At 40.1% G+C, this 22,483-nt stretch overlaps 1 protein-coding gene across 1 annotated transcript in view; it reads right to left on the reverse strand.

Moving 5' to 3' along the window:
- Positions 1-309: 309 nt before the first annotated feature.
- Positions 310-22,483, reverse strand: part of CCDC144A (coiled-coil domain containing 144A) — a 39,803-nt gene continuing 17,629 nt past the window's right edge. Inside the window, exons 5-12 of the mRNA XM_033185288.1 lie at positions 18,455-18,616; positions 14,813-15,813; positions 13,871-14,061; positions 13,196-13,413; positions 11,415-11,474; positions 8,226-8,370; positions 4,696-4,738; positions 310-822 (exon numbers count right to left, since the gene is read on the reverse strand). Coding sequence (XP_033041179.1) covers positions 740-822; positions 4,696-4,738; positions 8,226-8,370; positions 11,415-11,474; positions 13,196-13,413; positions 13,871-14,061; positions 14,813-15,813; positions 18,455-18,616 — 1,903 coding nt within the window. The 3' untranslated portion in view covers positions 310-739. The remainder of the gene's footprint in view (positions 823-4,695; positions 4,739-8,225; positions 8,371-11,414; positions 11,475-13,195; positions 13,414-13,870; positions 14,062-14,812; positions 15,814-18,454; positions 18,617-22,483) is intronic.

Genomic DNA, 22,483 nt, shown 5'->3' on the forward strand with positions numbered 1-22,483 from the left:
TAAAATGTCCTGACTTGTGGGAATGCCCACTAAAGATATCAGATGTGATAGCATAATGTCAGCAATTTACTCTCAAATGGCCCACAGGGGGAAAGTTATTTTTCCTACAATGTGGAAAGTTTCTGCAATTTTAAGACTGTTTCCCAAAAGTTAATCAAATAAAGGAATGAAACAATAAATAGAAAAAATGAAAAGGCTTAGGCAAACTTTATTTTTCCACAGGAAAAGATCTATATAAATCAGTGCTTAAAATTAAAATTATCTAAGTTTGATTACACTATAACAATGGCAATACATCCAAACATTGACAATGACCACAGTACCAGTATACCAAAATGATGTCTATCTAAACTTAAATCTATCACTATATATAAAGATAAAAATTATAAAATACAAATAAGCCATCAGTTGACTCCACTAAATTGTTAATGGCAACTTGATTATTTGGCTGTTTGAACAGCTAACATGTGGGTGGTTCGAATAAGTAAAACTCAATAATAGTGGTTTTCATTTGCAAAATCACTTAAAAGTCAGCTGAAGAGGCCAAGAAACATTATTTAAAATACTATATAAATTTTCATCAGACATGTATAATACAGAATATTCCCCTTTAGTAAAAATGTTCACATCATATACTTAATGGGAAACAAAATATCATGTCAACAGTCCAGAAATAAAATTGCCTTATCTTTCAGATCTTGTATTTTCTGTATAAAATCTGTGCATATTCTTTTGTTGCTTACAACACTGGATCTTGATTCCGATTTTTCCAGTATGCAGATTCTAGAGGAGAAGCTGCATATGGTTCAGGTTCAGTAGCAGCTGAAAAGAAAAAGCAAGAATTATATTATTATTATTGTTTTGTTATTATTATTATTATTGTTATTTTAAGATAGGGTCTCACTGTTCCACCTGTGCTGGAGTGCCGTGGTGTGATCACAGGTCACTGCAGTCTCATCCTCCCAGGCTTAAGCAATTCTCCTGCCTCAGATCCAGGTACTTGGGACTGCAGGCATGAGCCACTGTGCCTGGCAAGTTTTTGTATTTTTTATAGGGGCAGGGTTAGTCATGGTGCCCAGGCTGCTGTCAAACTCCTGGGCTCCAGTGATCTGCCTGCCTCGGGCTCCCAAAATGCTGGGACTACAGATGTGAGCCAACATGCCTGGCCAAATAATTATATTCTATATATCTCATAGTTAACTAAGTGTAAGTCAGTAAAAAAGAGTTGAGAGTTTTTTCAGTGTTAATAAGAATGAAAAAAGGCCGGGCACGGTGGCTCAAGCCTGTAATCCCAGCACTTTGGGAGGCCGAGACGGGTGGATCACGAGGTCAGGAGATCGAGACCATCCTGACTAACACTGTGAAACCCCGTCTCTACTAAAAAATACAAAAAACTAGCCGGGCAAGGTGGCGGGCGCCTGTAGTCCCAGCTACTCGGGAGGCTGAGGCAGGAGAATGGCGTAAACCCGGGAGGCAGAGCTTGCAGTGAGCTGAGATCCGGCCACTGCACTCCAGCCCAGGCGACAGAGCGAGACTCCGTATCAAAAAAAAAAAAAAAAAAAAAATGAAAAGTATGTATGACTACAATGATAAGTTATTATTAGATAAGAATCTGGGGAGGTTCCACGATGGCCAAATAGGAACAGCTCCAGTCTACAGCTCCCAATGTGAGCAATGAAGAACACGGGTGATTTCTGCATTTCCAACTGAGGTACTGGGTTCATCTCACTGGGGCTCACCGGGGCTTGTCAGACAGTGTGCAGCCCACGGAGTGTGAGCCAAAGCAGGGCGGGGCATCGCCTCACCCAGGAAGTGCAAGGCGTTGGGGAATTCCCTTTCCTAGCCAAGGGAAGCTGGGACAGACGGTACCTGGAAAATTGGGACACTCCCACACTAATACTGTGCTTTTCCAACGGTCTTAGCAAATGGCACACCAGGAGATTATATCCCGTGCCTGGCTAGGAGGGTCCCGCACCCACGAAGCCCAGCTTACTGCTAGCACAGCAGTCTGAGATCCATCTGCAAGGCAGCAGTGAGGCTGGGGGGAGGGGCATCCACCATTAATGAGGCTGGAGTCAGTAAAGTGGCGGGAAGCTCAAACTGGGTGCAGCCCACTTCAGCTCAGGGAGGCCTGCCTGCCTCTGTAGACTCCACCTCAGGGGGCAGGGCATAGCTGAACAAAAGGCTGGAGAAACTTCTGCAGACTTAAACATCCCTGTCTGACAGCTTTGAATAGAGTAGTGGTTCTCTGAGCATGGAGTTTGAGATCTGAGAACAGATAGACTGCCTCCTCAGGTGGGTCCCTGACCCTGGAGTGGACTAACTGGGAGACACCTCCCAGCAGGGGCTGACTGACACCACATACAGGTGGCTGCCCCTCTGATATGAAGCTTCCAGAGGAAGGATCAGGTAGCAACATTAGCCGTTCTGCAATGTTTGCTCTTCTGCAGCCTCTGCTGGTGATACCCAGGCAAACAGGGTCTGGAGTGGACCTCCAGCAAGCTCCAACAGATCTGCAGCTGAGGGTCCAGAATGTTAGAAGGAAAACTAATAAACAGAAAGGACATCCACACCAAAACACCATATGTACATCACCATCATCAAAGACTAAAGGTAGATAAGACCACAAAGATGGGGAGAAACCAGAGCAGACAAGCTGAAACTTCTAAAAATCAGAGTGCCTCTTCTCCTCCAAAGGAACGCAGCTCCTCACCCGCAATGGAACAAAGCTGGATGGAGAATGACTTTGATGAGTTGAGAGAAGAAGGCTTCAGATGATCGGTAATAACATGCCAAATTGTAAAGACCATCGATGCTAGGAAGAAACCGCATCAACTGACGAGTAAAATAACCAGCTAACATCACAATGACAAGATGAAATTCATACATAACAATATTAACCTTAAATGTAAATGGACTAAATGCTCCAATTAGAAGACACAGACTGGAAAATTGGATAAGGAGTCAAGACCCATCAGTGTGCTGTATTCAGGAGACCCATCTCACGTGCAGAGACACACATAGGCTCAAATAAAGGGATGGAGGAAGATCTACCAAGCAAATGGAAAACAAAAAGGCAGGGGTTGCAATCCTAGTCTATGATAAAACAGACTTTAAACTAACAAAGATTAAAAGAGACAAAGAAGGCCATTACATAATGGTAAAGGGATCAATTCAACAAGAAGAGCTAACTATCCTAAATATATATGCACCCAACACCGGAGCACCCAGATTCATAAAGCAAGTTCTTAGAGACCTACAAAGAGACTTAGACTCCCACACAATAATAATGGGAGACTTTAACACCCCACTGTCAACATTAGACAGATCAACAAGACAGAAAGTTAACAAGAATATCCAGGAATTGAACTCAGGTCTCACCAAGCGGACCTAATAGATATCAAAGAACTCTCCACTCCAAATCAACAGAATATACATTCTTTTTAGCACCACATCACACTTATTCCAAAATCGACCACATAATTGGAAGTAAAGCACTCCTCAGCAAATGTCAAAGAACAGAAATCACAACAAACTGTCTCGAAGACCACGGTGCAATCAAATTAGAACTCAGGATTAAGAAACTCACTCCAAACTGCACAACTACATGGAAACTGAACAACCTGCTCCTGAATAACTACTGGGTAAATAGCAAAATGAAGGCAAAAATAAAGATGTTCTTTGAAACCAATGAGAACCAAGACACAATATACCAGAATCTCTGGGACACATTTAAAGCAGTGTGTAGAGGGAAATTTATAGCACTAAATGCCCACAAGAGAAAGCAGGAAAGATCTAAAATCGACACCCTAACATCACAATTAAAAGAACTAGAGAAGCAAAAGCAAACACATTCAAAACTAGCAGAAGGCAAGAAACAACTAAGATCAGAGCAGGACTGAAGGAGATAGACACACACACAAAAAAAACCCTTCAAAAAATCAATGAATCCAGGAGTTGGTTTTTTGAAAACATCAACAAAATTGATAGACCGTTAGCAAGACTAATAAAGAAGAAAAGACAGAAGAATCAAATAGATGCAATAAAAAATGAAAAAGCGGATATCACCACCGATCCCCCCACTGTGGAGTTCTATGCAGTCCAGTTTGGCTGGATGCTAGAGCAAAGTGGCAGAGTACAGTTAGTGGTGAGAGATAAACCTGAGTAACATGACAAGAACCAAATGAACGTAGGTGTTTATATTCCATGTTAAGAATTTTGGAACATTTCCTGAGGGCAAAAGTAAACCAAAGACACTGTAAATGACTGGAGACTTCAAGTGTTCCCTCTCAAGTGACTGTTTATAAACTGTAACTGCTTGACTAGGTTACTAGAGGAGACTGGAGTGTTTTGGCCTTAAAAATCACTACCATAACCCTAAGAAGTTGATGATATCTTTGTTTTCTGAGAATAGTGTGTGTGCTGGCTGACAGTTCCATAGGGATGGTAGAAGTGAAGTATAGAGCCAGACTTCTTGATTTTTTTTTCAAGTTATGGAACATGATGAATTCATGAGGCATAAGTATGCTCTTCATTATACATGTTCAATTTTTCACATCTTTCATCAAATGTGTTTAAGAAAGAATATTTAATGTAGTATCTATTAGCCCAAGAATGGAAAGAGATGTCATTTGCAGTTTATTTTAGACATATATTACTTAATCCAAATTTAATTCATAAATTTTGGTAACATACCTGTTGCTTCTGTAGTTAGATCACTTTCCAACTTCTGCTTCATCTGAAATAAGACAAATATTATTTATAATGTTTAAGAAGAGACATTATCATGGTAAGGAGCATCAATTACAAAACGTGGCCTTTAAATAATACTTTTAGAGACTAGACCTAACTTGAAGAATGCTTATATTTAAGAAAATCACATAAATTCCTATGTTAAGTTTAGATAATGGAGAACATATATGTGTTATGCTGTTTAGATTAATCTCACAAAAGTACAATCAATATTGGTCTGTTGGATCTACATCATTTCAAAAGTGTGATATTTTCCCTTATTAGTACAGAGGTTAAACAATTCAAGTCATATTTTGCAATGGATTCTTTACTTTCCCATTCTTATCAAAACTCTGCCTTTTATCAAGGTCTAATCAGTTTTTCACTTTAATGAATAGTTCCTTAAAATGAACTCTCCATTATCTACCTTTAGAAAATAGTAATTTTAAAGTATGTTCTTTGCTATTAATTCAGCACAGAATCTTTAATACATACTTGAAGAAAGCAGTATTGTTGTGATGCCATGTGAAAGTTCCACTGGAAAAATATTATGATATTTATTATGATTAACATTTCTTTATTCATATAGACACAAAGATTTCAGAAAATTTACATGAAAACAAGAATATAGGTTAGAGCCAGTTTTCAATCTTAGTTTCTTTCATTCAGTAATGTCTAGAATTAAAAATTAGGAAAACAATATAGAGTTATTTAACTGCAACTTTGATTTCTTTTCAGAAATTACTACCCATTTTTTGAAGCATCTGGCAAGTTAGAGTTATCTACTTAATTATGAAAGGTGTGGGAATATTTCAAACTTATTGCCAGTGTCTCTATCTGGAGTGCTCTTATTTAAACCTTTTATAGAATAGGTATTCTTTCACTAAATGCCCAGAACAGGGCCTGAGATAGTTCGTGGTGAGAGCGATAATGATATCTAATGCCTTTACAAATTTTAGGTGTCAAGTCAGTTTTTCTTTTTTTTTACCAACAGGTTTACCAATATTTTGAGACTAAGGGAATACGGACCAACAATTTTTATAATGGTGTCACTGTCTAAATTATGAAGCTTCACAAATACTTAGCTGAAACCCTAATAGATCAGGTTAACTATGTAAGAATATTAAGGGGTGGGGGGAAGTCACGTAAACCAAAAGCTGGAGAGACATGAACTGTCCTGGACTAGATGTTAAGGTTACATTCATTTACTATTTTCAATTTTACTTAAAGGTTAAGCTTATTTACTATTTAAATTTACAATTTTCCAAAATTGTATAATCTAGTTAGCTTTCACTTCCCACAAATCTGAATCTGTTTCACTAAAAGTTATGCTTTTGAAGGAAAATTAATGAGCTTATTATCTATGATTCCGTGTATTGACTTACCTATTCAGTTCATTTGACAAGGATTCTCTAACTTTTACTTCTTCTAGGTAGAGTTCCTTGTATCTTTCCAATTCGGTTTTATTAAAGGTGGCTGGCGAAGTTTTTATTGTGGAGGTTTCAGATTCCAGATCTTTGATTGTGAGTTCCATCTGAGTTCTTCCTGTAGTATTATCCTCCCTGAACTGTGCTAACTGTTCTTGAGATGCTGCTGCTTCTTCCTAAAATAAATTAAAAGGGAATATTTTAAAAGTAATTATAACCTGAATAATTACTGTGTGTTTCCTTTTGTTTGGAGTCAGTGATTCTGAGAACGATTTTAAGTATGTGATTCAGAGAACAATTTTAAGAACAATGTGAAGAAAGAAAGAAGCTCAAGCTTAACATATTATCAGTACCAACTGCATTAATAATTGAATCTGAATTGTAGAACAATTATCCAAAGAATGACAGAATCAAGTTTACATTTTAAAAGTGGAACAATGTAACTTAAAAGCAGTTCAACGGTATGGTATAATTTCTAAATCACAATTTTTTTTTTTTTTTTTTTTTTTTTTTACTTTTCTATTAGTCTTGTATTATGCCAACTGGCTTTAGTAATCAAATGATTTTCTAGTGATATTATTATTATGGAAGATCAATTTAGTTATAAGAATGAAGGAAATGAAAATATTAAATATTTTCTTCAATCAACCATTTATGCTGTTCAGCTTCAGCATGTGCTAACGTATTTCTCTCCATATACTTTTGAGGTCTACTACTTCTCGTTTCAGCTGCTTCTTATTCTTCTGTAGTGTTTCACATTGCATTTTATTGCTTTCATATAGAATGATGTCTGTTGAAGTTGAAGAACTTCATTCAGAAATACTAAACAACAAATTTTCTACTTATCTAGAAATACTAAAAAAAATTTCTACTTATCTAGAAATACTAAAAACTCATCTAGAAATACTAAAAACAACAAAAAAAAATTTTTTAAAAATAGTTCTTCAAAATTCTTCCCTTGCATCACATCTGCTTTTTTTCCCCCAACCCCCACATGCCCACGACATGGAGTCTTGCTCTGCCGCCCAGCACCATCTTGTAAAATAATACATTACCTTGTTTTTCTGGTAAGTATTGTGAAAGGAAAATATCGGCCGGGCGTGGTGGCTCAAGCCTGTAATCCCAGCACTTTGGGAGGCCGAGACGGGCAGATCACGAGGTCAGGAGATCGAGACCATCCTGGCGAACACGGTGAAACCCCGTCTCTACTAAAAAATAAAAAAAACTAGCCGGGCGAGATGGCGGGAGCCTGTCGTCCCAGCTACAAGGGAGGCTGAGGCAGGAAAATGGCGTAAACCCGGGAGGCGGAGCTTGCAGTGAGCCGAGATCCGGCCACTGCACTCCAGCCTGGGCGACAGAGCGAGACTCCGTCTCAAAAAAAAAAAAAAAAAAGAAAGGAAAATATCTTGGCCCCCAAAAGCTAAAAGGAAAACTCAGGATGGAAACTGCTTAGGGCAAACCTGCCTCCCATTCTATTCAAAGTTACCTCTCTGCTCACAGAGATAAATGCAGATCTGACTGTCTCCTTTGGAAAGGCTAATCAGAAACTCAACAGAGTGCAACTGTTTGTCTCTCACCTATCTGTGACCTGGTGAGAGGTGCTACTCGGGAGGCTGAGGCAGGAGAATGGCGTAAACCCGGAAGGTGGAGCTTGCAGTGAGCTGAGATCCGTCCACTGCACTCCAGCCTGGGCGACAGAGCGAGACTCTGTCTCAAAAAAAAAGAAAAGTGAACCCCAGACAAACTAAAATCAGTTAGTAAGACAAAGCACATCAAAGTATACCTTTGGTTAAAATCTAACTTAATTGTAGTTTTTAAAGAAATTTAAAATGTGTCAGTTTGGTTACATTTATTGAATAAAGTTAACAAAGGAGTAATCTCTTATGAATGAGAGCTCCAGGGACTTAAAAATAACTGTAAAATTTCTTTCTCCTCTCTTTATTAACACAGATAATTATTACCTTTACTTGACCATACACAAGACAATTAAGTAACTGAGTATTTCACCAAATAACATACAAGAATTAGATCAGAAATGTGAACACCAAAGGAAAAAAGTTAACGAACCTTCAACAAGAAGCTCTCCATGCTCTCAGGAGCAGACTTCTTTTTTCTTGGAATATATTTTCTGTTGAGATATTCACTATAATTAAGATTTCCAGCACAAGGTGGCTCTAGGACGGGCCTTGTACTACAAGGAGCGAATCGAGATTGATTTGTTTTTCTAAGACCACCAGAGCGGGCACAAAAGAACCAGCGACTAGGCAAGTGTAGGAGCAAAACTGCAAGTTTATTTTGGTCACCTAAGGTGTGGGGAAGAGGTCTGTCGGCCTCCGGCAAAGGAGGCCGACAGAGTCCCCCCGTGGGGCTCTCGGACGGTGTTCCTGGAGTCCTGACATCCCGACAGAAGTGAAGGACTGAGGAAGGCCGCGCGTGGCGTCCCTCCGGAGCGGCTTTTCTAGGAGTGGGAGGGCAATAGGCGGGGCACGGGCATGTCGGGGGGCGTTCCACAGGTGCAACCGGGTAAATCTTGGTCTCTTCGGATTGACATCACCTGGTGCATGCCTAGTTGGTCTGCACCTTCCCGGTCGCCGGCTGCATTTTCACGCGCGTGGAAAAGTTGGGGGGGGGGGGATGAAGAACCCGGAAGTGCACCATCTTGCCTCCGCTCATCCAAACATTCCAACCTTTTATTGGTAATAGTGATAAGGGGCGCCGTGGTCTGTCTGGCTACTTCCTGCTGTTAAGGGCGTCGTTAAGGTCGGGGCCCATGGTTGGCATTTGGACGCAACGGATGAAAAATAAAATGAGGCACAGTATTAGTATAGGAACGAGGAATGGAAGCATTTGTTGGAATAGGGGAAAAACCCAGAAGGAAGGTCCCAGCAAGGTTGAGGAGTATGATAGTTAAGAAATTTAGTAAGTTTGAGGCGAGTGGGGAAAAGCCAAACTGATTTCCACTGATTGCTTTCGGTAGGGGCCCTTTTTAGCTGAGAATGAGGAACGAGTGTGCAGAGTAGTTGTTGGCCAGGCAGCAATTAAGGAGTGGAGTTTTTGTGGAGTGGATAGCTTTCCGCTTACTCCTACTACAGAGATATTGGATGGAAGGCTAGGTCCAGAGAAGGACGGCAAAACAGAATAGGTAGCCTCGCTGTTGATTAAAAATTGATTGTCTTACCCGCTACCAGGAGAGTTACCCGCGGCTCAGCGAGGGTGATGGGGGTCCCCGAGTCTCGGCACCTTCAGTTGTAGTGTTGTCCAGATGTAGGAGCTGGAAGGAGCTCCCAGGATCCTGGGAAAGGGGTCACGTGGAGACGCAGCACCTGTTCTCAGGGTGGGGCAATCAGACTTCCAGTGTCCTCCCTGCTAGCAAGCAGGGCAGGGGGTTGCTGTGGACGAGGGTTAGGACATTCACTGGCCCAATGTCCTGATGCCTTGCACTTATAGCAAGGCTGCGTTGGGGCTCGGAGACCTTGCGGACACCTGTTGGCATAGTGTCCTGCCTTGCCGCACTTATAGCAGGCTCCTTTCGTAGCCTTGGAGTCTGCGGAGTGTGTACTCTCTGGCCTGGGGTTACGACTGGGCTGTAAAGCCACTGGTAGGAGCTGTAACTTCTGTTTGAGGCAAGCCTGCCGTCTCCTCTCTGGAGTTATAGACCTTAAAGGCTAATTTAACCAGGTCTTGTATTGGTGCCTGTGGACCATCCTCTACCTTTTGAAGTTTTTACGAATGTCAGGAGCTGATTGAGAAATAAAATAAGACGCCAAAATGGTGGCCCCTGTGGGGGAGGCCGGATCTAACCGGGTATACTGGGTTAGAACCTCAGTCAGTTTAGGGTAGAGGTTAGGATAACCTGGAGGTTATGCCAAGTTAAGTCATAGGCTGACAAAGGTATCTAAATTCCTTTATGTATATGGTAGGATTAGCTGAGAAATCACCTAAACGCTTCTCAATTTTGGAAAGATCGGCCAGTGAAAAGGGGACATGTACTCTGACTACCCCCTCCGCCCCAGCCACCTCTCGCAAAGGTGCTAACACTGTAGAGGGTGTGGGCAGAGACAGGGGACTCAAGACAGCCAGTTGGGGGCCCGGAAGGAGGCATGGGACCGAGTGGATTACTAGTAGATAAGGAGGAGGAAGGAGGAGTCTGGGCAGGAAGGGAGGGGGGGTGGAGAGAGCGGGGAGAGAAGGAGGAGTATACGGCAGGTCGGACGAGAGCGTAAGGCCCAAAAGCCTTGTATGTAATTAATTTCAGACCACTTGCCTAGCCACTGGCAGAAATTGCTGAGGTCGATCACGCCACAGTGGAAAGGAAAATTAACCGCTTCCTCCTAAGGTCTTGTTCAAGCTGTAAGGTTTTTAAATTGGCTAGGAGGCACCCTAAGGGGTGCTCTTTGGAAATTTGGACTGGGGGTTTCCCGTTTGTTTCCTCTTTACTTACACAATGGACATGGAAATGGATCCCTGCCTGGCTTCAAAGCGTCCTTTGGAACCAGCAGAGACAGACTGGAGGCTCATGGAGCCAAAGTGGAGATTACCTTCAGGCGGACGTCTCCGTCCTGAACGGGTCTCCCGAGCCACATGGTGGCTCCAAATGGACCTGGACCTGCGCAGGATTTCTGGCCGAGGGAGGTAAAGAGGAGACAAGGGCACTTACCCCAGAGAGGCCGTGAGAGAGGGAAGCGGGTCTCAGGTCCTGGTCCGTCTGCCGTGTGGGAGCAGGAGGAGGTTCCTCAACCCTTAGAGGCTGAGGAGGGCTCTCCTCCCGGGTCTTCGGCACCAACTGATTTGTTTTTCTAAGACCACCAGAGCGGGCACAAAAGAACCAGCGACTAGGCAAGTGTAGGAGCAAAACTGCAAGTTTATTTTGGTCACCTAAGGTGTGGGGAAGAGGTCTGTCGGCCTCCGGCAAGGAAGGCCGACAGAGTCCCCCTGTGGGGCTCTCGGACGGTGTTCCTGGAGTCCTGACATCCCGACAGGAGTGAAGGACTGAGGAAGGCCGTGCGTGGCGTCCCTCTGGAGCGGCTTTTCTAGGAGTGGGAGGGCCATAGGCGGGGCACGGACGTGTCGGGGGCGTTCCACAGGTGCGACCGGGTAACTCTTGGTCTCTTCGGATTGACATCACCTGGCGCATGCCTAGTTGGTCTGCACCTTCTCGGGTCGCCGGCTGCATTTTCGCGCGTGCGGGAAAAGTTGGGGGGGGGGATGAAGAACCCGGAAGTGCACCATCTTGCCTCCGCTCATCCAATCAGAGATCTCTTCAGCTCTTTCAGCACAGTAAGTTGTGCACTGACCTCTGCTATCTTCTCATTAGCTCTATGAAGATTGCAAAAGACAAATGCTTAGTATTTCATTTTTTCCTAAATGATTCCTAAATGACTTCAATTGTTCTAAAAGTTGCCATAAGAGTAAATAGAAGATACCATAAGCCATGCTTTAACTCTGAAAATGTGTTAGAGCATGCCTACTGTATCCAATTATAGTTTTAACATTGTTCTAAAGAAGTACATATATTTCTAGCGGGATTTCTAACAAACAAGTAGTTCAAATGAGGGAGGGGACAGAAAAGACTATCAATGATGTATCGCTTCACAGTTAACACTTGTTGCCTGTCTGGAATGACTCTACTTATAAGATTCTTTTTTTTTTTTTGAGACGGAGTCTCACTCTGTCGCCCGGGCTGGAGTGCAGTGGCCGGTTCTCAGCTCACTGCAAGCTCCGCCTCCCGGGTTTACGCCATTCTCCTGCCTCAGCCTCCGTGTAGCTGGGACTACAGGCGCCCGCCACCTCACCCGGCTAGTTTTTTGTATTTTTTAGTAGAGACAGGGTTTCACCGTGTTAGCCAGGATGGTGTCGATCTCCTGACCTCGTGATCCGCCCGTCTCGGCCTCCCAAAGTGCTGGGATTACAGGCTTGAGTCACCGCGCCCGGCTATAAGATTCTTAAGATGCCATTAGAATTACTTGTATTCCAAGGGTAACTATGTGAAATGATGAAGATATTAATTAGCTTGACAAAATAACCATTTCATTGCATACAAATATATCAAAACATCACGCTGTACTCCTTAAATATATACAATTAAAAAACTAAAAGTAAAAATACAAGCTAGAAATACTTGTATTTAGTAAAACAGAGATTTTCTAAAAAACTATCTCTCAAAGACATTTTCAAACAATTGTTTTCACCGCCCTTGTACTTTTCAACCATTATCTGGAAAAAAATTGAGCATTTGGCACTGAGGAATCATTCAGGGCAACTTTTCCTAGGGGAGAATAAGACTGCTGAAATCAAACAGAACTAAAGCAGCATCGAGGACAATCAGCTCCTAACACTGTGGCCCATGCACCAGAGGTGGGGCCTGCCTTTTCTGTCTTCCACATACCCCCTCAGGCTGACCAAGGTGCTATTTTTTATCACTTAGTAAGTTATACTTCCCTTCAACCCTATGTTAATCATTCTCTACTTCACAAGTGTGCCTTTTTGTGGAGTGGAAAAACTATACAGAACACTTCTTCTCAAGGCACCCTCTAATGATCACAATCAAGCAAAGTGAATTTACTGAGTGCCAGAATGTGCCCAGAGTAGTCGTACTTGACCCTTTCGGTTTTCAGCTGTCATCTTCCAAAAATTAAATTCATTAATATTTCAAATAAAGGGAATACGGACCAACAATTTTTATAATGGTGTCACTGTCTAAATTATGAAGCTTCACAAATACTTAGCTGAAACCCTAATAGATCAGGTTAACTATGTAAGAATATTAAGGGGTGGGGGGAAGTCACGTAAAACCAAAAGCTGGAGAGACATGAACTGTCCCGGACTAAGATGTTAAAGGTTACATTCATTTACTATTTTCAATTTTACTTAAAGGTTAAGCTTATTTACTATTTATAATTTACAATTTTCCAAAATTGTATAATCTAGTTAGCTTTCACTTCCCACAAATCTCCTGAATCTGTTTCACTAAAAGTTATGCTTTTGAAGGAAAATTAATGAGCTTAACTTATTTTCTATGATTCCATGTATTGACTTACCTATTCAGTTCATTTGACAAGGATTCTCTAACTTTTACTTCTTCTAGGTAGAGTTCCTTATATCTTTTCAATTCGGTTTTATTAAAGTTGGCTGACGAAGTTTTTATTCTGGAGATTTCAGATTCCAGATCTTTGATTGTGAGTTCCATCTGAGTTTTTGCTGTAGTATTATTCTCCCTTAACTGTGCTAACTCTTCTTGAGATGCTGCTGCTTCTTTCTAAAATAAATTAAAAGGGAACATTTTAAAAGTAATTATAACCTGAATAATTACTGTGTGTTTCCTTTTGTTTGGAGTCAGTGATTCTGAGAACGATTTTAAGTGTGTGATTCAGAGAACAATTTTAAGAACAATGTGAAGAAAGAAGGAAGCTCAAGCTTAACATATTATCAGTACCAACTGCATTAATACTTGAATCTGAATTGTAGAACAATTATCCAAAGAATGACAGAATCAAGTTTACATTTTAAAAGTGGAACAATGTAACTTAAAAGCAGTTCAACGGTATGGTATAATTTCTAAATCACAATTTTTTTTTTTTTTTTTTTTTTTTACTTTTTCTATTAGTCTTGTATTATGCCAACTGGCTTTAGTAATCAAATGATTTTCTAGTGATAATTATTATTATGGAAGATCAATTTAGTTATAAGAATGAAGGAAATGAAAATATTTAAATATTTTCTTCAATCAACCATTTATGCTGTTCAGCTTCAGCATGTGCTAACGTATTTCTCTCCATATAACTTTTGAGGTCTACTACTTCTCGTTTCAGCTGCTTCTTATTCTTCTGTAGTGTTTCACATTGCATTTTTATTGCTTTCATATAGAATGATGTCTGTTGAAGTTGAAGAACTTCATTCAGAAATACTGAAAAACAAATTTTCCACTTACCTAGAAATACTAAGAAAGTATTTCTACTTATCTAGAAATACTAAAAACCTATCTAGAAATACTAAAAACAACAAAAAAAATTTTTAAAAATAGTTCTTCAAAATTCTTCCCTTGCATCACATCTGCTTTTTTTTTTTCCCAATCCCCACCTGCCCACGACATGGAGTCTTGCTCTGCCGCCCAGCACCATCTTGTAAAATAATACATTACCTTGTTTTTCTGGTAAGTATTGTGAAAGGAAAATATCGGCCGGGCGTGGTGGCTCAAGCCTGTAATCCCAGCACTTTGGGAGGCCGAGACGGGCGGATCACGAGGTCAGGAGATCGAGACCATCCTGGCGAACACGGTGAAACCCCGTCTCTACTAAAAAATACTGATTTATAAATCACCTTATTATTAAATTATGGTAGTCAGATTTAACTCTAATATATATACTTTGTTCTGTTCTGTTTCACTCTGACCGGTGGTGGTGCTCGCAGCCCCTGTCACGTACCCCCTGGCTTGCTCAATCAATCACGACCCTCTCATGTGGACCCCCTTAGAGTTGTGAGTCCTTAAAAGGGACAGAAGTTGAGCACCTGACGAGCTCGAATTTTACGACGCTAGCCTGCCGATGCTCCCAGCTGACTAAAGCCACTCTCTTCACTATCTCCGTGTCTGAGGGGTTTTGTCCGCGGCTTGTCCTGCTACAGATACACCATTTAGCCATAACCAAATATGACTTTACATTTTCTATCAGGAAGATTGAAAAATATTTTATCTTTCTTAATACTTACTTTTCTTCGTGCTTTCTCTTTCTCACATTGATGCATTCTTTTTTGTAAATGACTATATTCATCTCTCAACTCCTTGTTCTTCTCTTGTAGTGAAAGAATCTTCTTTTCACTCCCAGCTTGAAGATTTTTGGCAAAAGCATGAAATTGGTCTTGGATAGTACTGACTGTCTTTTCCTGACTGTTAGCTTTCTTGCGAGTATCAAGTTTCTGTCGAAGCAATGTATTCTCACTTTCTAGTTGAGATAATGTCTCCTCTATAGATTCCTGCTTGGCAATGTATTTCTTCAGTTTGCTTTGTTCAGTTTGGTACATTTGTTCAATTTCTTTCTTCTCACAGTGTATTTGACTGAGGTCTCTTTGCAAACGTTCCAAAATCAAACTCTTTCTTTCATCAGCATCTCTTGTGTTATGGAGCTGAATTTGTAGGCTGCTGATTTTACTTTCTGCATTAGAAAGTCTTTCAGAAAGAATCTCAGTCTTAGCTTGTAGGTCAGACATATCAACCTTTATTTTGTCCTGGAAATGAACCCACTCTTGTCTTGTTCTCTGGAAATCAAGTTTTAGGTCTCTTGATGTCTGACTTTGATCACAATCATGTAGAGCAGCAGCCAGTCTACAACGATATGATTCCATTTCTATTTCCAGTCTTTCTTGGTTCTGTTTCTTATTTTCCAGTTCAGAATTGAGTATTTTGTTCGCAGCTGTCAGATCGTTCAGCTGTCCACTGTACTGCAGTATTGTTTTTGTTAATTTTTCCTCATTTAGTTTTATAATTTTTTGAAGGTTATCATTCTTTTCTTTCACAACCTCAATATCTTCAAAATATTTCTTTTCCTTTTGCTGGTTCTGATTATTTATTGTATCTATTTCCAGTCTCAGCAAGGCAATTTCTTCCTGCAACATGCAATTTTCATGCAAGAGATCCTTTTCTTTCTTATGCCTATGAGAAATCTAAGTAGAAAAGAAACATTTAGTAGCACTCAATAAAATGACATATCATGATTTCCTCTGAAATTAAAGAATAACCTGAACATGTATACAATGAAAAGATTGCCATAAGTGGATATCCAACTGGAAAAAAATATTGGATCAAAACTTCAAACCTCATAGAACATAAATTCCCAAAACTTGCATAAATTTATTTGAAGATAATGAATCCATGAAAGTAAAAAATAAATGACTAGAGCATTTTTAAGCATCTCAGAATTGGAAGACTTCCCCTGAATTACAACAAACTCAAAGGCATAAAATGAAAGATTAATAAATGTGACTACATTAAAAAATTGGCTTTACACTCTGACATCTAACCTATACACCACCCTATAGTAAAAGCTGTAGCTTTGCATATATCTGGACAAAGGAAATTTCCCAACTTTAAGTTCTGTTTTTTTTCCTGAGAATATTCTATAGCCATTTTATTTTTCTAACATTTTTATTGTCAGTTATATAAGAATTACATTTATTCATAAATGCTAAATCTAAGCATTATATTAGGCCTTTTTTTTTTTTTTCCGAGACAGGGTCTCCACTCCATCACTCAGGTTAGACGGCAGTGGCACAATCAAGACTTACCATAGCCTTGGCCTCCCAGGCTCAGGTGATCCTCCCACTTCAGCCTCCTGGGTAGCTGAACTAGAGGCACACGCCCCCATACCCAGCTAAATTTATTTGTACTCTTTGTAGAGATGGGGTTTCGCCATGCTGCCCAGGCTGGTCCGGAACTCCTGGGCTCAAGTGATCCACCCACCACAGCCTTCCAAAGTGCTGGGATTACAGGCATGAGCCCCTGCGCCTGGCCTTGTACCAAGCACTTGTACATATATCACTGAACTCATTTATGTCACAATTCTGAAAGGAGAGGTCAAAAAATATGCAAGCTGCAGGATTTTCCCTAGGTTCTCTTACTTTACTTCTAGTGCTCTTCCACCAAATCACGATTACTTCTGTGTTGTAAATATAGAAATATAGCAATAACTTCTGTTTCTTCTTTATAATGTTTGAAACAGAAATAAGCATGAAATAGGGGAACAAAATACTTACCAATAAATTATCACTAAGTTTATATTATGGCATATCATTGTTTTCAAAGCTCTTTGCACTGATATGAGAAGTTACTTGGAGCAAACTGTTACTCTCCTCAAAAGTAAGGGGAATGGCATCTGAAGTATAGCCTCTGAACTGGCTTTACATTTCATCTTTACTACCAATGGAAATAATAATGTAACCTCTCCATTAATATGTTAGGAAGATGAAATCATGTCTCAAAACTAGAACGTCTGTTGTTAGTAGCAAGGGTTTTGAGATTGTGGAAAGATCATTAATTCCTATGAAAAATAACAAAGGTTTCTCCTTTGGATAAGGCCACTGTGAATGTCACTACTTGACTCTTGCAGAGTTGAATTAAGAACATGACTTTGGGCCGGGCATGGTGGCTCACGCCTGTAATCCCAGCACTTTGGGAGGCCGAGGCAGATGGATCACAAGGTCAGGAGATCGAGACCATCCTGTGAATGGCGAAACCCCGTCTCTACTAAAAATACAAAAAATTAGCCAGGTGCGGTGGTGGGCGCCTGTAATCCCAGCTACTTGGGAGGCTGAGGCAGGAAGATGGCATGAACCCAGGAGGCGGAGCTTGCAGTGAGCCAAGATTGTGCCACTGCACTCCAGCCTAGGCGACTGAGTGAGACTCCGTCTCAAAAAAAAAAAAAAAAAAAAGAAAAGAACATGATTTTATCCAATGGGCCAAAACTGCCAGAACCACTATCACTACCCTTAAATGTGTGTGTGTATGCGTGTGTGTGTGTGCATGTGTGGTTCAAAAATCCGTTATACTTTCCAAGTTGCATAGAGTTGTTTTTTAAAAATACATTCACATACAAAAATATATTTGAAAATGACTAAAGAAAATACTTCAGAATTAATTTTCTTTTGAGCAATTTCTAGCTCCTTTTGTTTACTGGTCAGAATCTGATCTTGTAATATTCTGGCATTCTGTTCTTCAGAAAGTTGCTTCTGGATATCGTTTCTCTCCTGCACAACCTAGAGATAACATGGAGGTTTTGGTCTAATAGCACTGAAAAAGAAAGTCTAAAAGGTTAATTAAGAGCAGACCCTCTCTTATAAAATGGTTAAAAGGAAGTAGCTTGTTAAAGCACAAGAACTTTTACCCCTCAAGAATCGTTCAAATCTTAATTGCACACATGACAGCTACATTTGTCAAAGAGAAAAACAGTTCTTACATATGGGAAGATACAGCATTGTGAAATAAAATTTCTTTCAAAACATTTAACTAGTGTCATTATAGTTTCAAAGCTGTCTAGCCTGTATGTTAACATAAACAATGTGCAAATGAACATCTATGTTAGTGATTAAACTCAACTTATCATCCATTCTGGAAAAATAGACTAAGCATCTACTAGATACCAAGGTTTACAGTAAATAATTTTAGCTATAAATGCCATGGTTCATTTTTAAGAGGAGATAACAGTTTTGGTTTGTTTTAAACCTAAATTATATACATGAAGCCAAAAAAATTATAGAAATATGAAGTTTTCACCAAAGATTAATTTACCAGTTCGAAGTTGTTTCCTAGTGTCTTCCATTCCTCAGCGAGTCTTCTCAGCATCCATTTAAATCGTTGCTTCATTTCAACCGCTTTCCTACATTCCTCTTCTTTTGTTCTTAACCGTTCACTATCTTTACTATGTAACATATCAGCATTTCCTTTCTCCTCTTTTTCTTGTTTTAAGGCAAGTCTGCAGTTAAATATGGATTATATTAAAATGTGTTTTGTTAGAAAATAAAAAAGTTGATTTTGTTATCTGGCTCTTCCCATGTGGGTTTATTATCCTCATAGAAACTCCTATGCTCTTGTTTCCTTTCTAGTTCTCATGTTTTTAATTTCTCACTTCAATCTCTTCCAAGGGCCATATATATTTAAAAGGTAGTGAGGAAAGAAACAGTCCATTACCTGGTAAGTTTCGGTTACTAGTAACCCTGGTAAATATTATGGAAAAGCATATTTGAAATTTTTCAGTAAAGTAACAAGTTGAAGAAAATTACTTCTTTTTCACATGTTATGCAAGTTGAAAATTAGTTAATTAGAACAGATCATTCAGAGTTAGCTAATTTAAAAGAAGTTACTGTTTACAAACAAATTTAGAAATTCACTAGAAATGCATTTTCATCTTTATGAAATATTGTATGTGCAGCCAAAAAAATCATTTACAGTGTAAGATAACACCTTCAGATGTCATTCACACAGCATGTATCTGCAGATTACTGTAATCCAAGACTAGGCTAAGCTGTCTAATAACTGTTACCCCCATCCTTTTTATGTTTCTCTTTTTGGTAACACTTTCAACTTATCTTCTTGATTCTTATGTATTTTATAAGCAATTTTAAAATCTCTTTTTGGAACAAGACAGGATCTAATATTTAATATAAAAGTAAAGGATAATGTGTGTTTCAGCATTGAATTTGGAATTAATTTTTTCTGCATATGAGAGATATGGAATAAACTAATCATCAATTACTTTCCATTTTACTTCTTATTTCATGCATGTTTAGAATAAAACTGGGAAGTCCTAGCCAGAGCAATCAGATAAGAGAAAGAAAGAAAGGGCATCCAAATTAGAAAAGAGAAAGTCAAACTATCTCTGTTTGCCTATGACATAATCTTTTAGCTTAGAAAACCCTAAAGACTCCTAGATTTGATCAATGAAATCGGTAAAAGTCTCAGGTTACAAAATCAATGGACATAAATCAGTAGCACTAGTAAACATCAAGAATGACCAAGGTGAGAATCAAATCAAGAACCTAATCCCTTTTACAATAGCTGCAACAACAAAAAAAACCTAGGAATATACTTAACCAAGGAGGTGAAAGATCTCTACAAGGAGAACTAGAAAGCACTGCTGAAGGAAATCATAGATGACACAAACAAATGGAAATATGCCCTATATTCATAGATTAGAAGAATCAGGCCGGGCGCGGTGGCTCAAGCCTGTAATCCCAGCACTTTGGGAGGCCGAGACGGGCGGATCACGAGGTCAGGAGATCGAGACCATCCTGGCTAACACGGTGAAACCCCATCTCTACTAAAAATACAAAAACTAGCCGGGCGAGGTGGCGGGCGCCTGTAGTCCCAGTTACTCCGGAGGCTGAGGCAGGAGAATGGCGACAACCCGGGAGGCGGAGCTTGCAGTGAGCTGAGATCCGGCCACTGCACTCCAGCCTGGGCGACAGAGCAAGACTCCGTCTCAAAAGATTAGAAGAATCAACACAGTGAAAATGACCATATTAACCAAAGCAATCTACAGATTTGATGCAATTCCTATCGACGTACCACTGTCACTCTTCACAGAATTAGAGAAAATACTCCTAAAACTCACAGGGAATCAAAAAAGAGCCTGAATAGCCAAAGCAATCCCAAGTAAAAAAAACGAAGCCAGAGGCATCACATTACCAGATTTCAAACCATACAAGGCTAAAGTAACCAAAATAGCATGGTACTTGTATAAAAGTACATACATAGACCAATGGAACGGAGTAGTGAACCTAGAAATAAAGCCAAATACGTATAACCAACTGACCTTTCACAAAGTGTACAAAGACATAAACTGGGCAAAAAACACCCTATTCAATAAATGGTGTTGGGAAAATTGAATAGCCACATGTAGAAGAACGAAACTGGATCCCTATCTCTAACCATATATAAAAATTAACTCAGGATGGATTAAGCCTAACATGGTAGCTCACATCTGTAATCCTGGTGCTTTGGGAGGCCAAGACAGGAGAAGGGCTTGATCCCAGGAGTTTGAGACCAGCCTGGGCAACATAGCAGGACCTCATCTCTACCAAAAAAATATATATATACATATAATATATATATAACATATTATATATTTATATTTTATGTAATACATATATATATATTTGAGACAGAGTCTCACTCTGTTGCCCAGGCTGGAGTACAGTGACATCATCTCGGCTCACTGCAACTTCCGCCTCCCGAGTTCAAGCAATTCTCTTGCCTCAGCCTCCCGAGTAGCTGGGAATACAGGCATGCGCCACCACACCCAGCTAATTTTGGTTATTTTAGTAGAGACGGGGTTTCATCATGTTGGTCAGGCTGGTCTCGAACTCCTGACCTCGTGATCTGCCTACCTCGGCCTCCCAAACTACTGGGATTACAGATGTGAGCCACCACGCCTGGCCCCCAAAAATATTTTTTTAATTAAAAAAGAGATGGATTAAAAACTTAAATCTATAACCTGAAACTACAAAAAAATCTGAAAGAAAGCCTAGGAAAAAACTCTTCTGGGCACTGGCCTAGGCAAAGAATTTATGATGAAGACCCCAGAACTAAATGCAACAAAAACAAAAATAAATAAATGGGACCTAATTAAATGAAAGGGCTGGCCTAGCATGGTGGCTCAGACCTATAATCTCAGCATTTTGGGAGGCTGAGGTGGGTGAATCACCTGAGGTCCGGAGTTCGAGACCAGCCTGACCAACATGGAGAAACCTTGTCTCTACTAAAAATACAAAACTAGCCAGCGTGGCGGCACAAGCCTTTAATCCCAGCTACTTGGGAGGCTGAGGCAGGAGGATCACCTTAACCCAGGAGGCAGAGGTTGCAGTGAGCTGAGATCATGCCATTGCACTCCAGCCTGGGCAACAAGAGTGAAACTGTCTCAAAAAAAAAGAAAAAAAAAGAAAAGAAAAGTCTTCTGCACAGCAAAAGAAATAATCAGAGTAAGCAGACAATGCACAAAATAGGAGAAAGTATTTGCAAACTATGCATCTGACAAAGGACAACAAATCAACAAGAAAAATGAAAATAATCCCATCAAAAAGTGCACAAATGACATGGACAGATATTTCTCAAAAGAAGATGCACAAATGGCCAACAAACATATTTAAAAATGCTCAACATCACTAATATTCTGGGAAATGCAAACTAAAACAACAAGGAGCTATAACCTTACTCCAGAATGCTCATTATTAAAAAGTCAAAAAACAATAGATGTTGGTGCAGATGTGGTGAAAAGGGAATGCTTATACACTGCTGGTAGGGATGTAAATTAGTACAACCTCTCTGAAAAACAGTAGAGAGGTTTCTCAAAGAACTAAAATAGAGCTACCATTCAATCCAACAATCCTCTACTGGGTATCTACCAAAAGGAAAAGAAATCATTATATCAAAAAGACACCTGCAAATGTATGTCGATTGCAGCACATTTCACAATTGCAAAGATATGGAAGTGTTCCATCAACTGACGAATGGAATAAATAATATGTGGTATGTATATGCTATATATATTCTGGGCTGGGCATGATGGCTCACTCCTGTACTACTAATGATTTGGGAGGCCAAGGCAGAAGGAATGCTTGAGGTCGGGAGTTGGAGATCATCCTGAGCAACACAGTGAGACCCTGTCTCTACAAAACACTTAAAAAGTTAGCCAAGCATGGGAATGTGCACCTGGAGTCCCAGCTACTTAGGACGCTGAGGCAGAGGATGGAGTTCAAGGCTGCAGGGAGGTATGGTCACACCAGTGAACTCCAGTCCCAGGCAGAGAGTGAGACCCTGTGTCTACAAATAATAATAATGATAA

Source organism: Trachypithecus francoisi, unplaced genomic scaffold (assembly GCF_009764315.1).
Source record: "Trachypithecus francoisi isolate TF-2019V2 unplaced genomic scaffold, Tfra_2.0 Lachesis_group20, whole genome shotgun sequence".
Classification (NCBI taxonomy): domain Eukaryota; kingdom Metazoa; phylum Chordata; class Mammalia; order Primates; family Cercopithecidae; genus Trachypithecus; species Trachypithecus francoisi.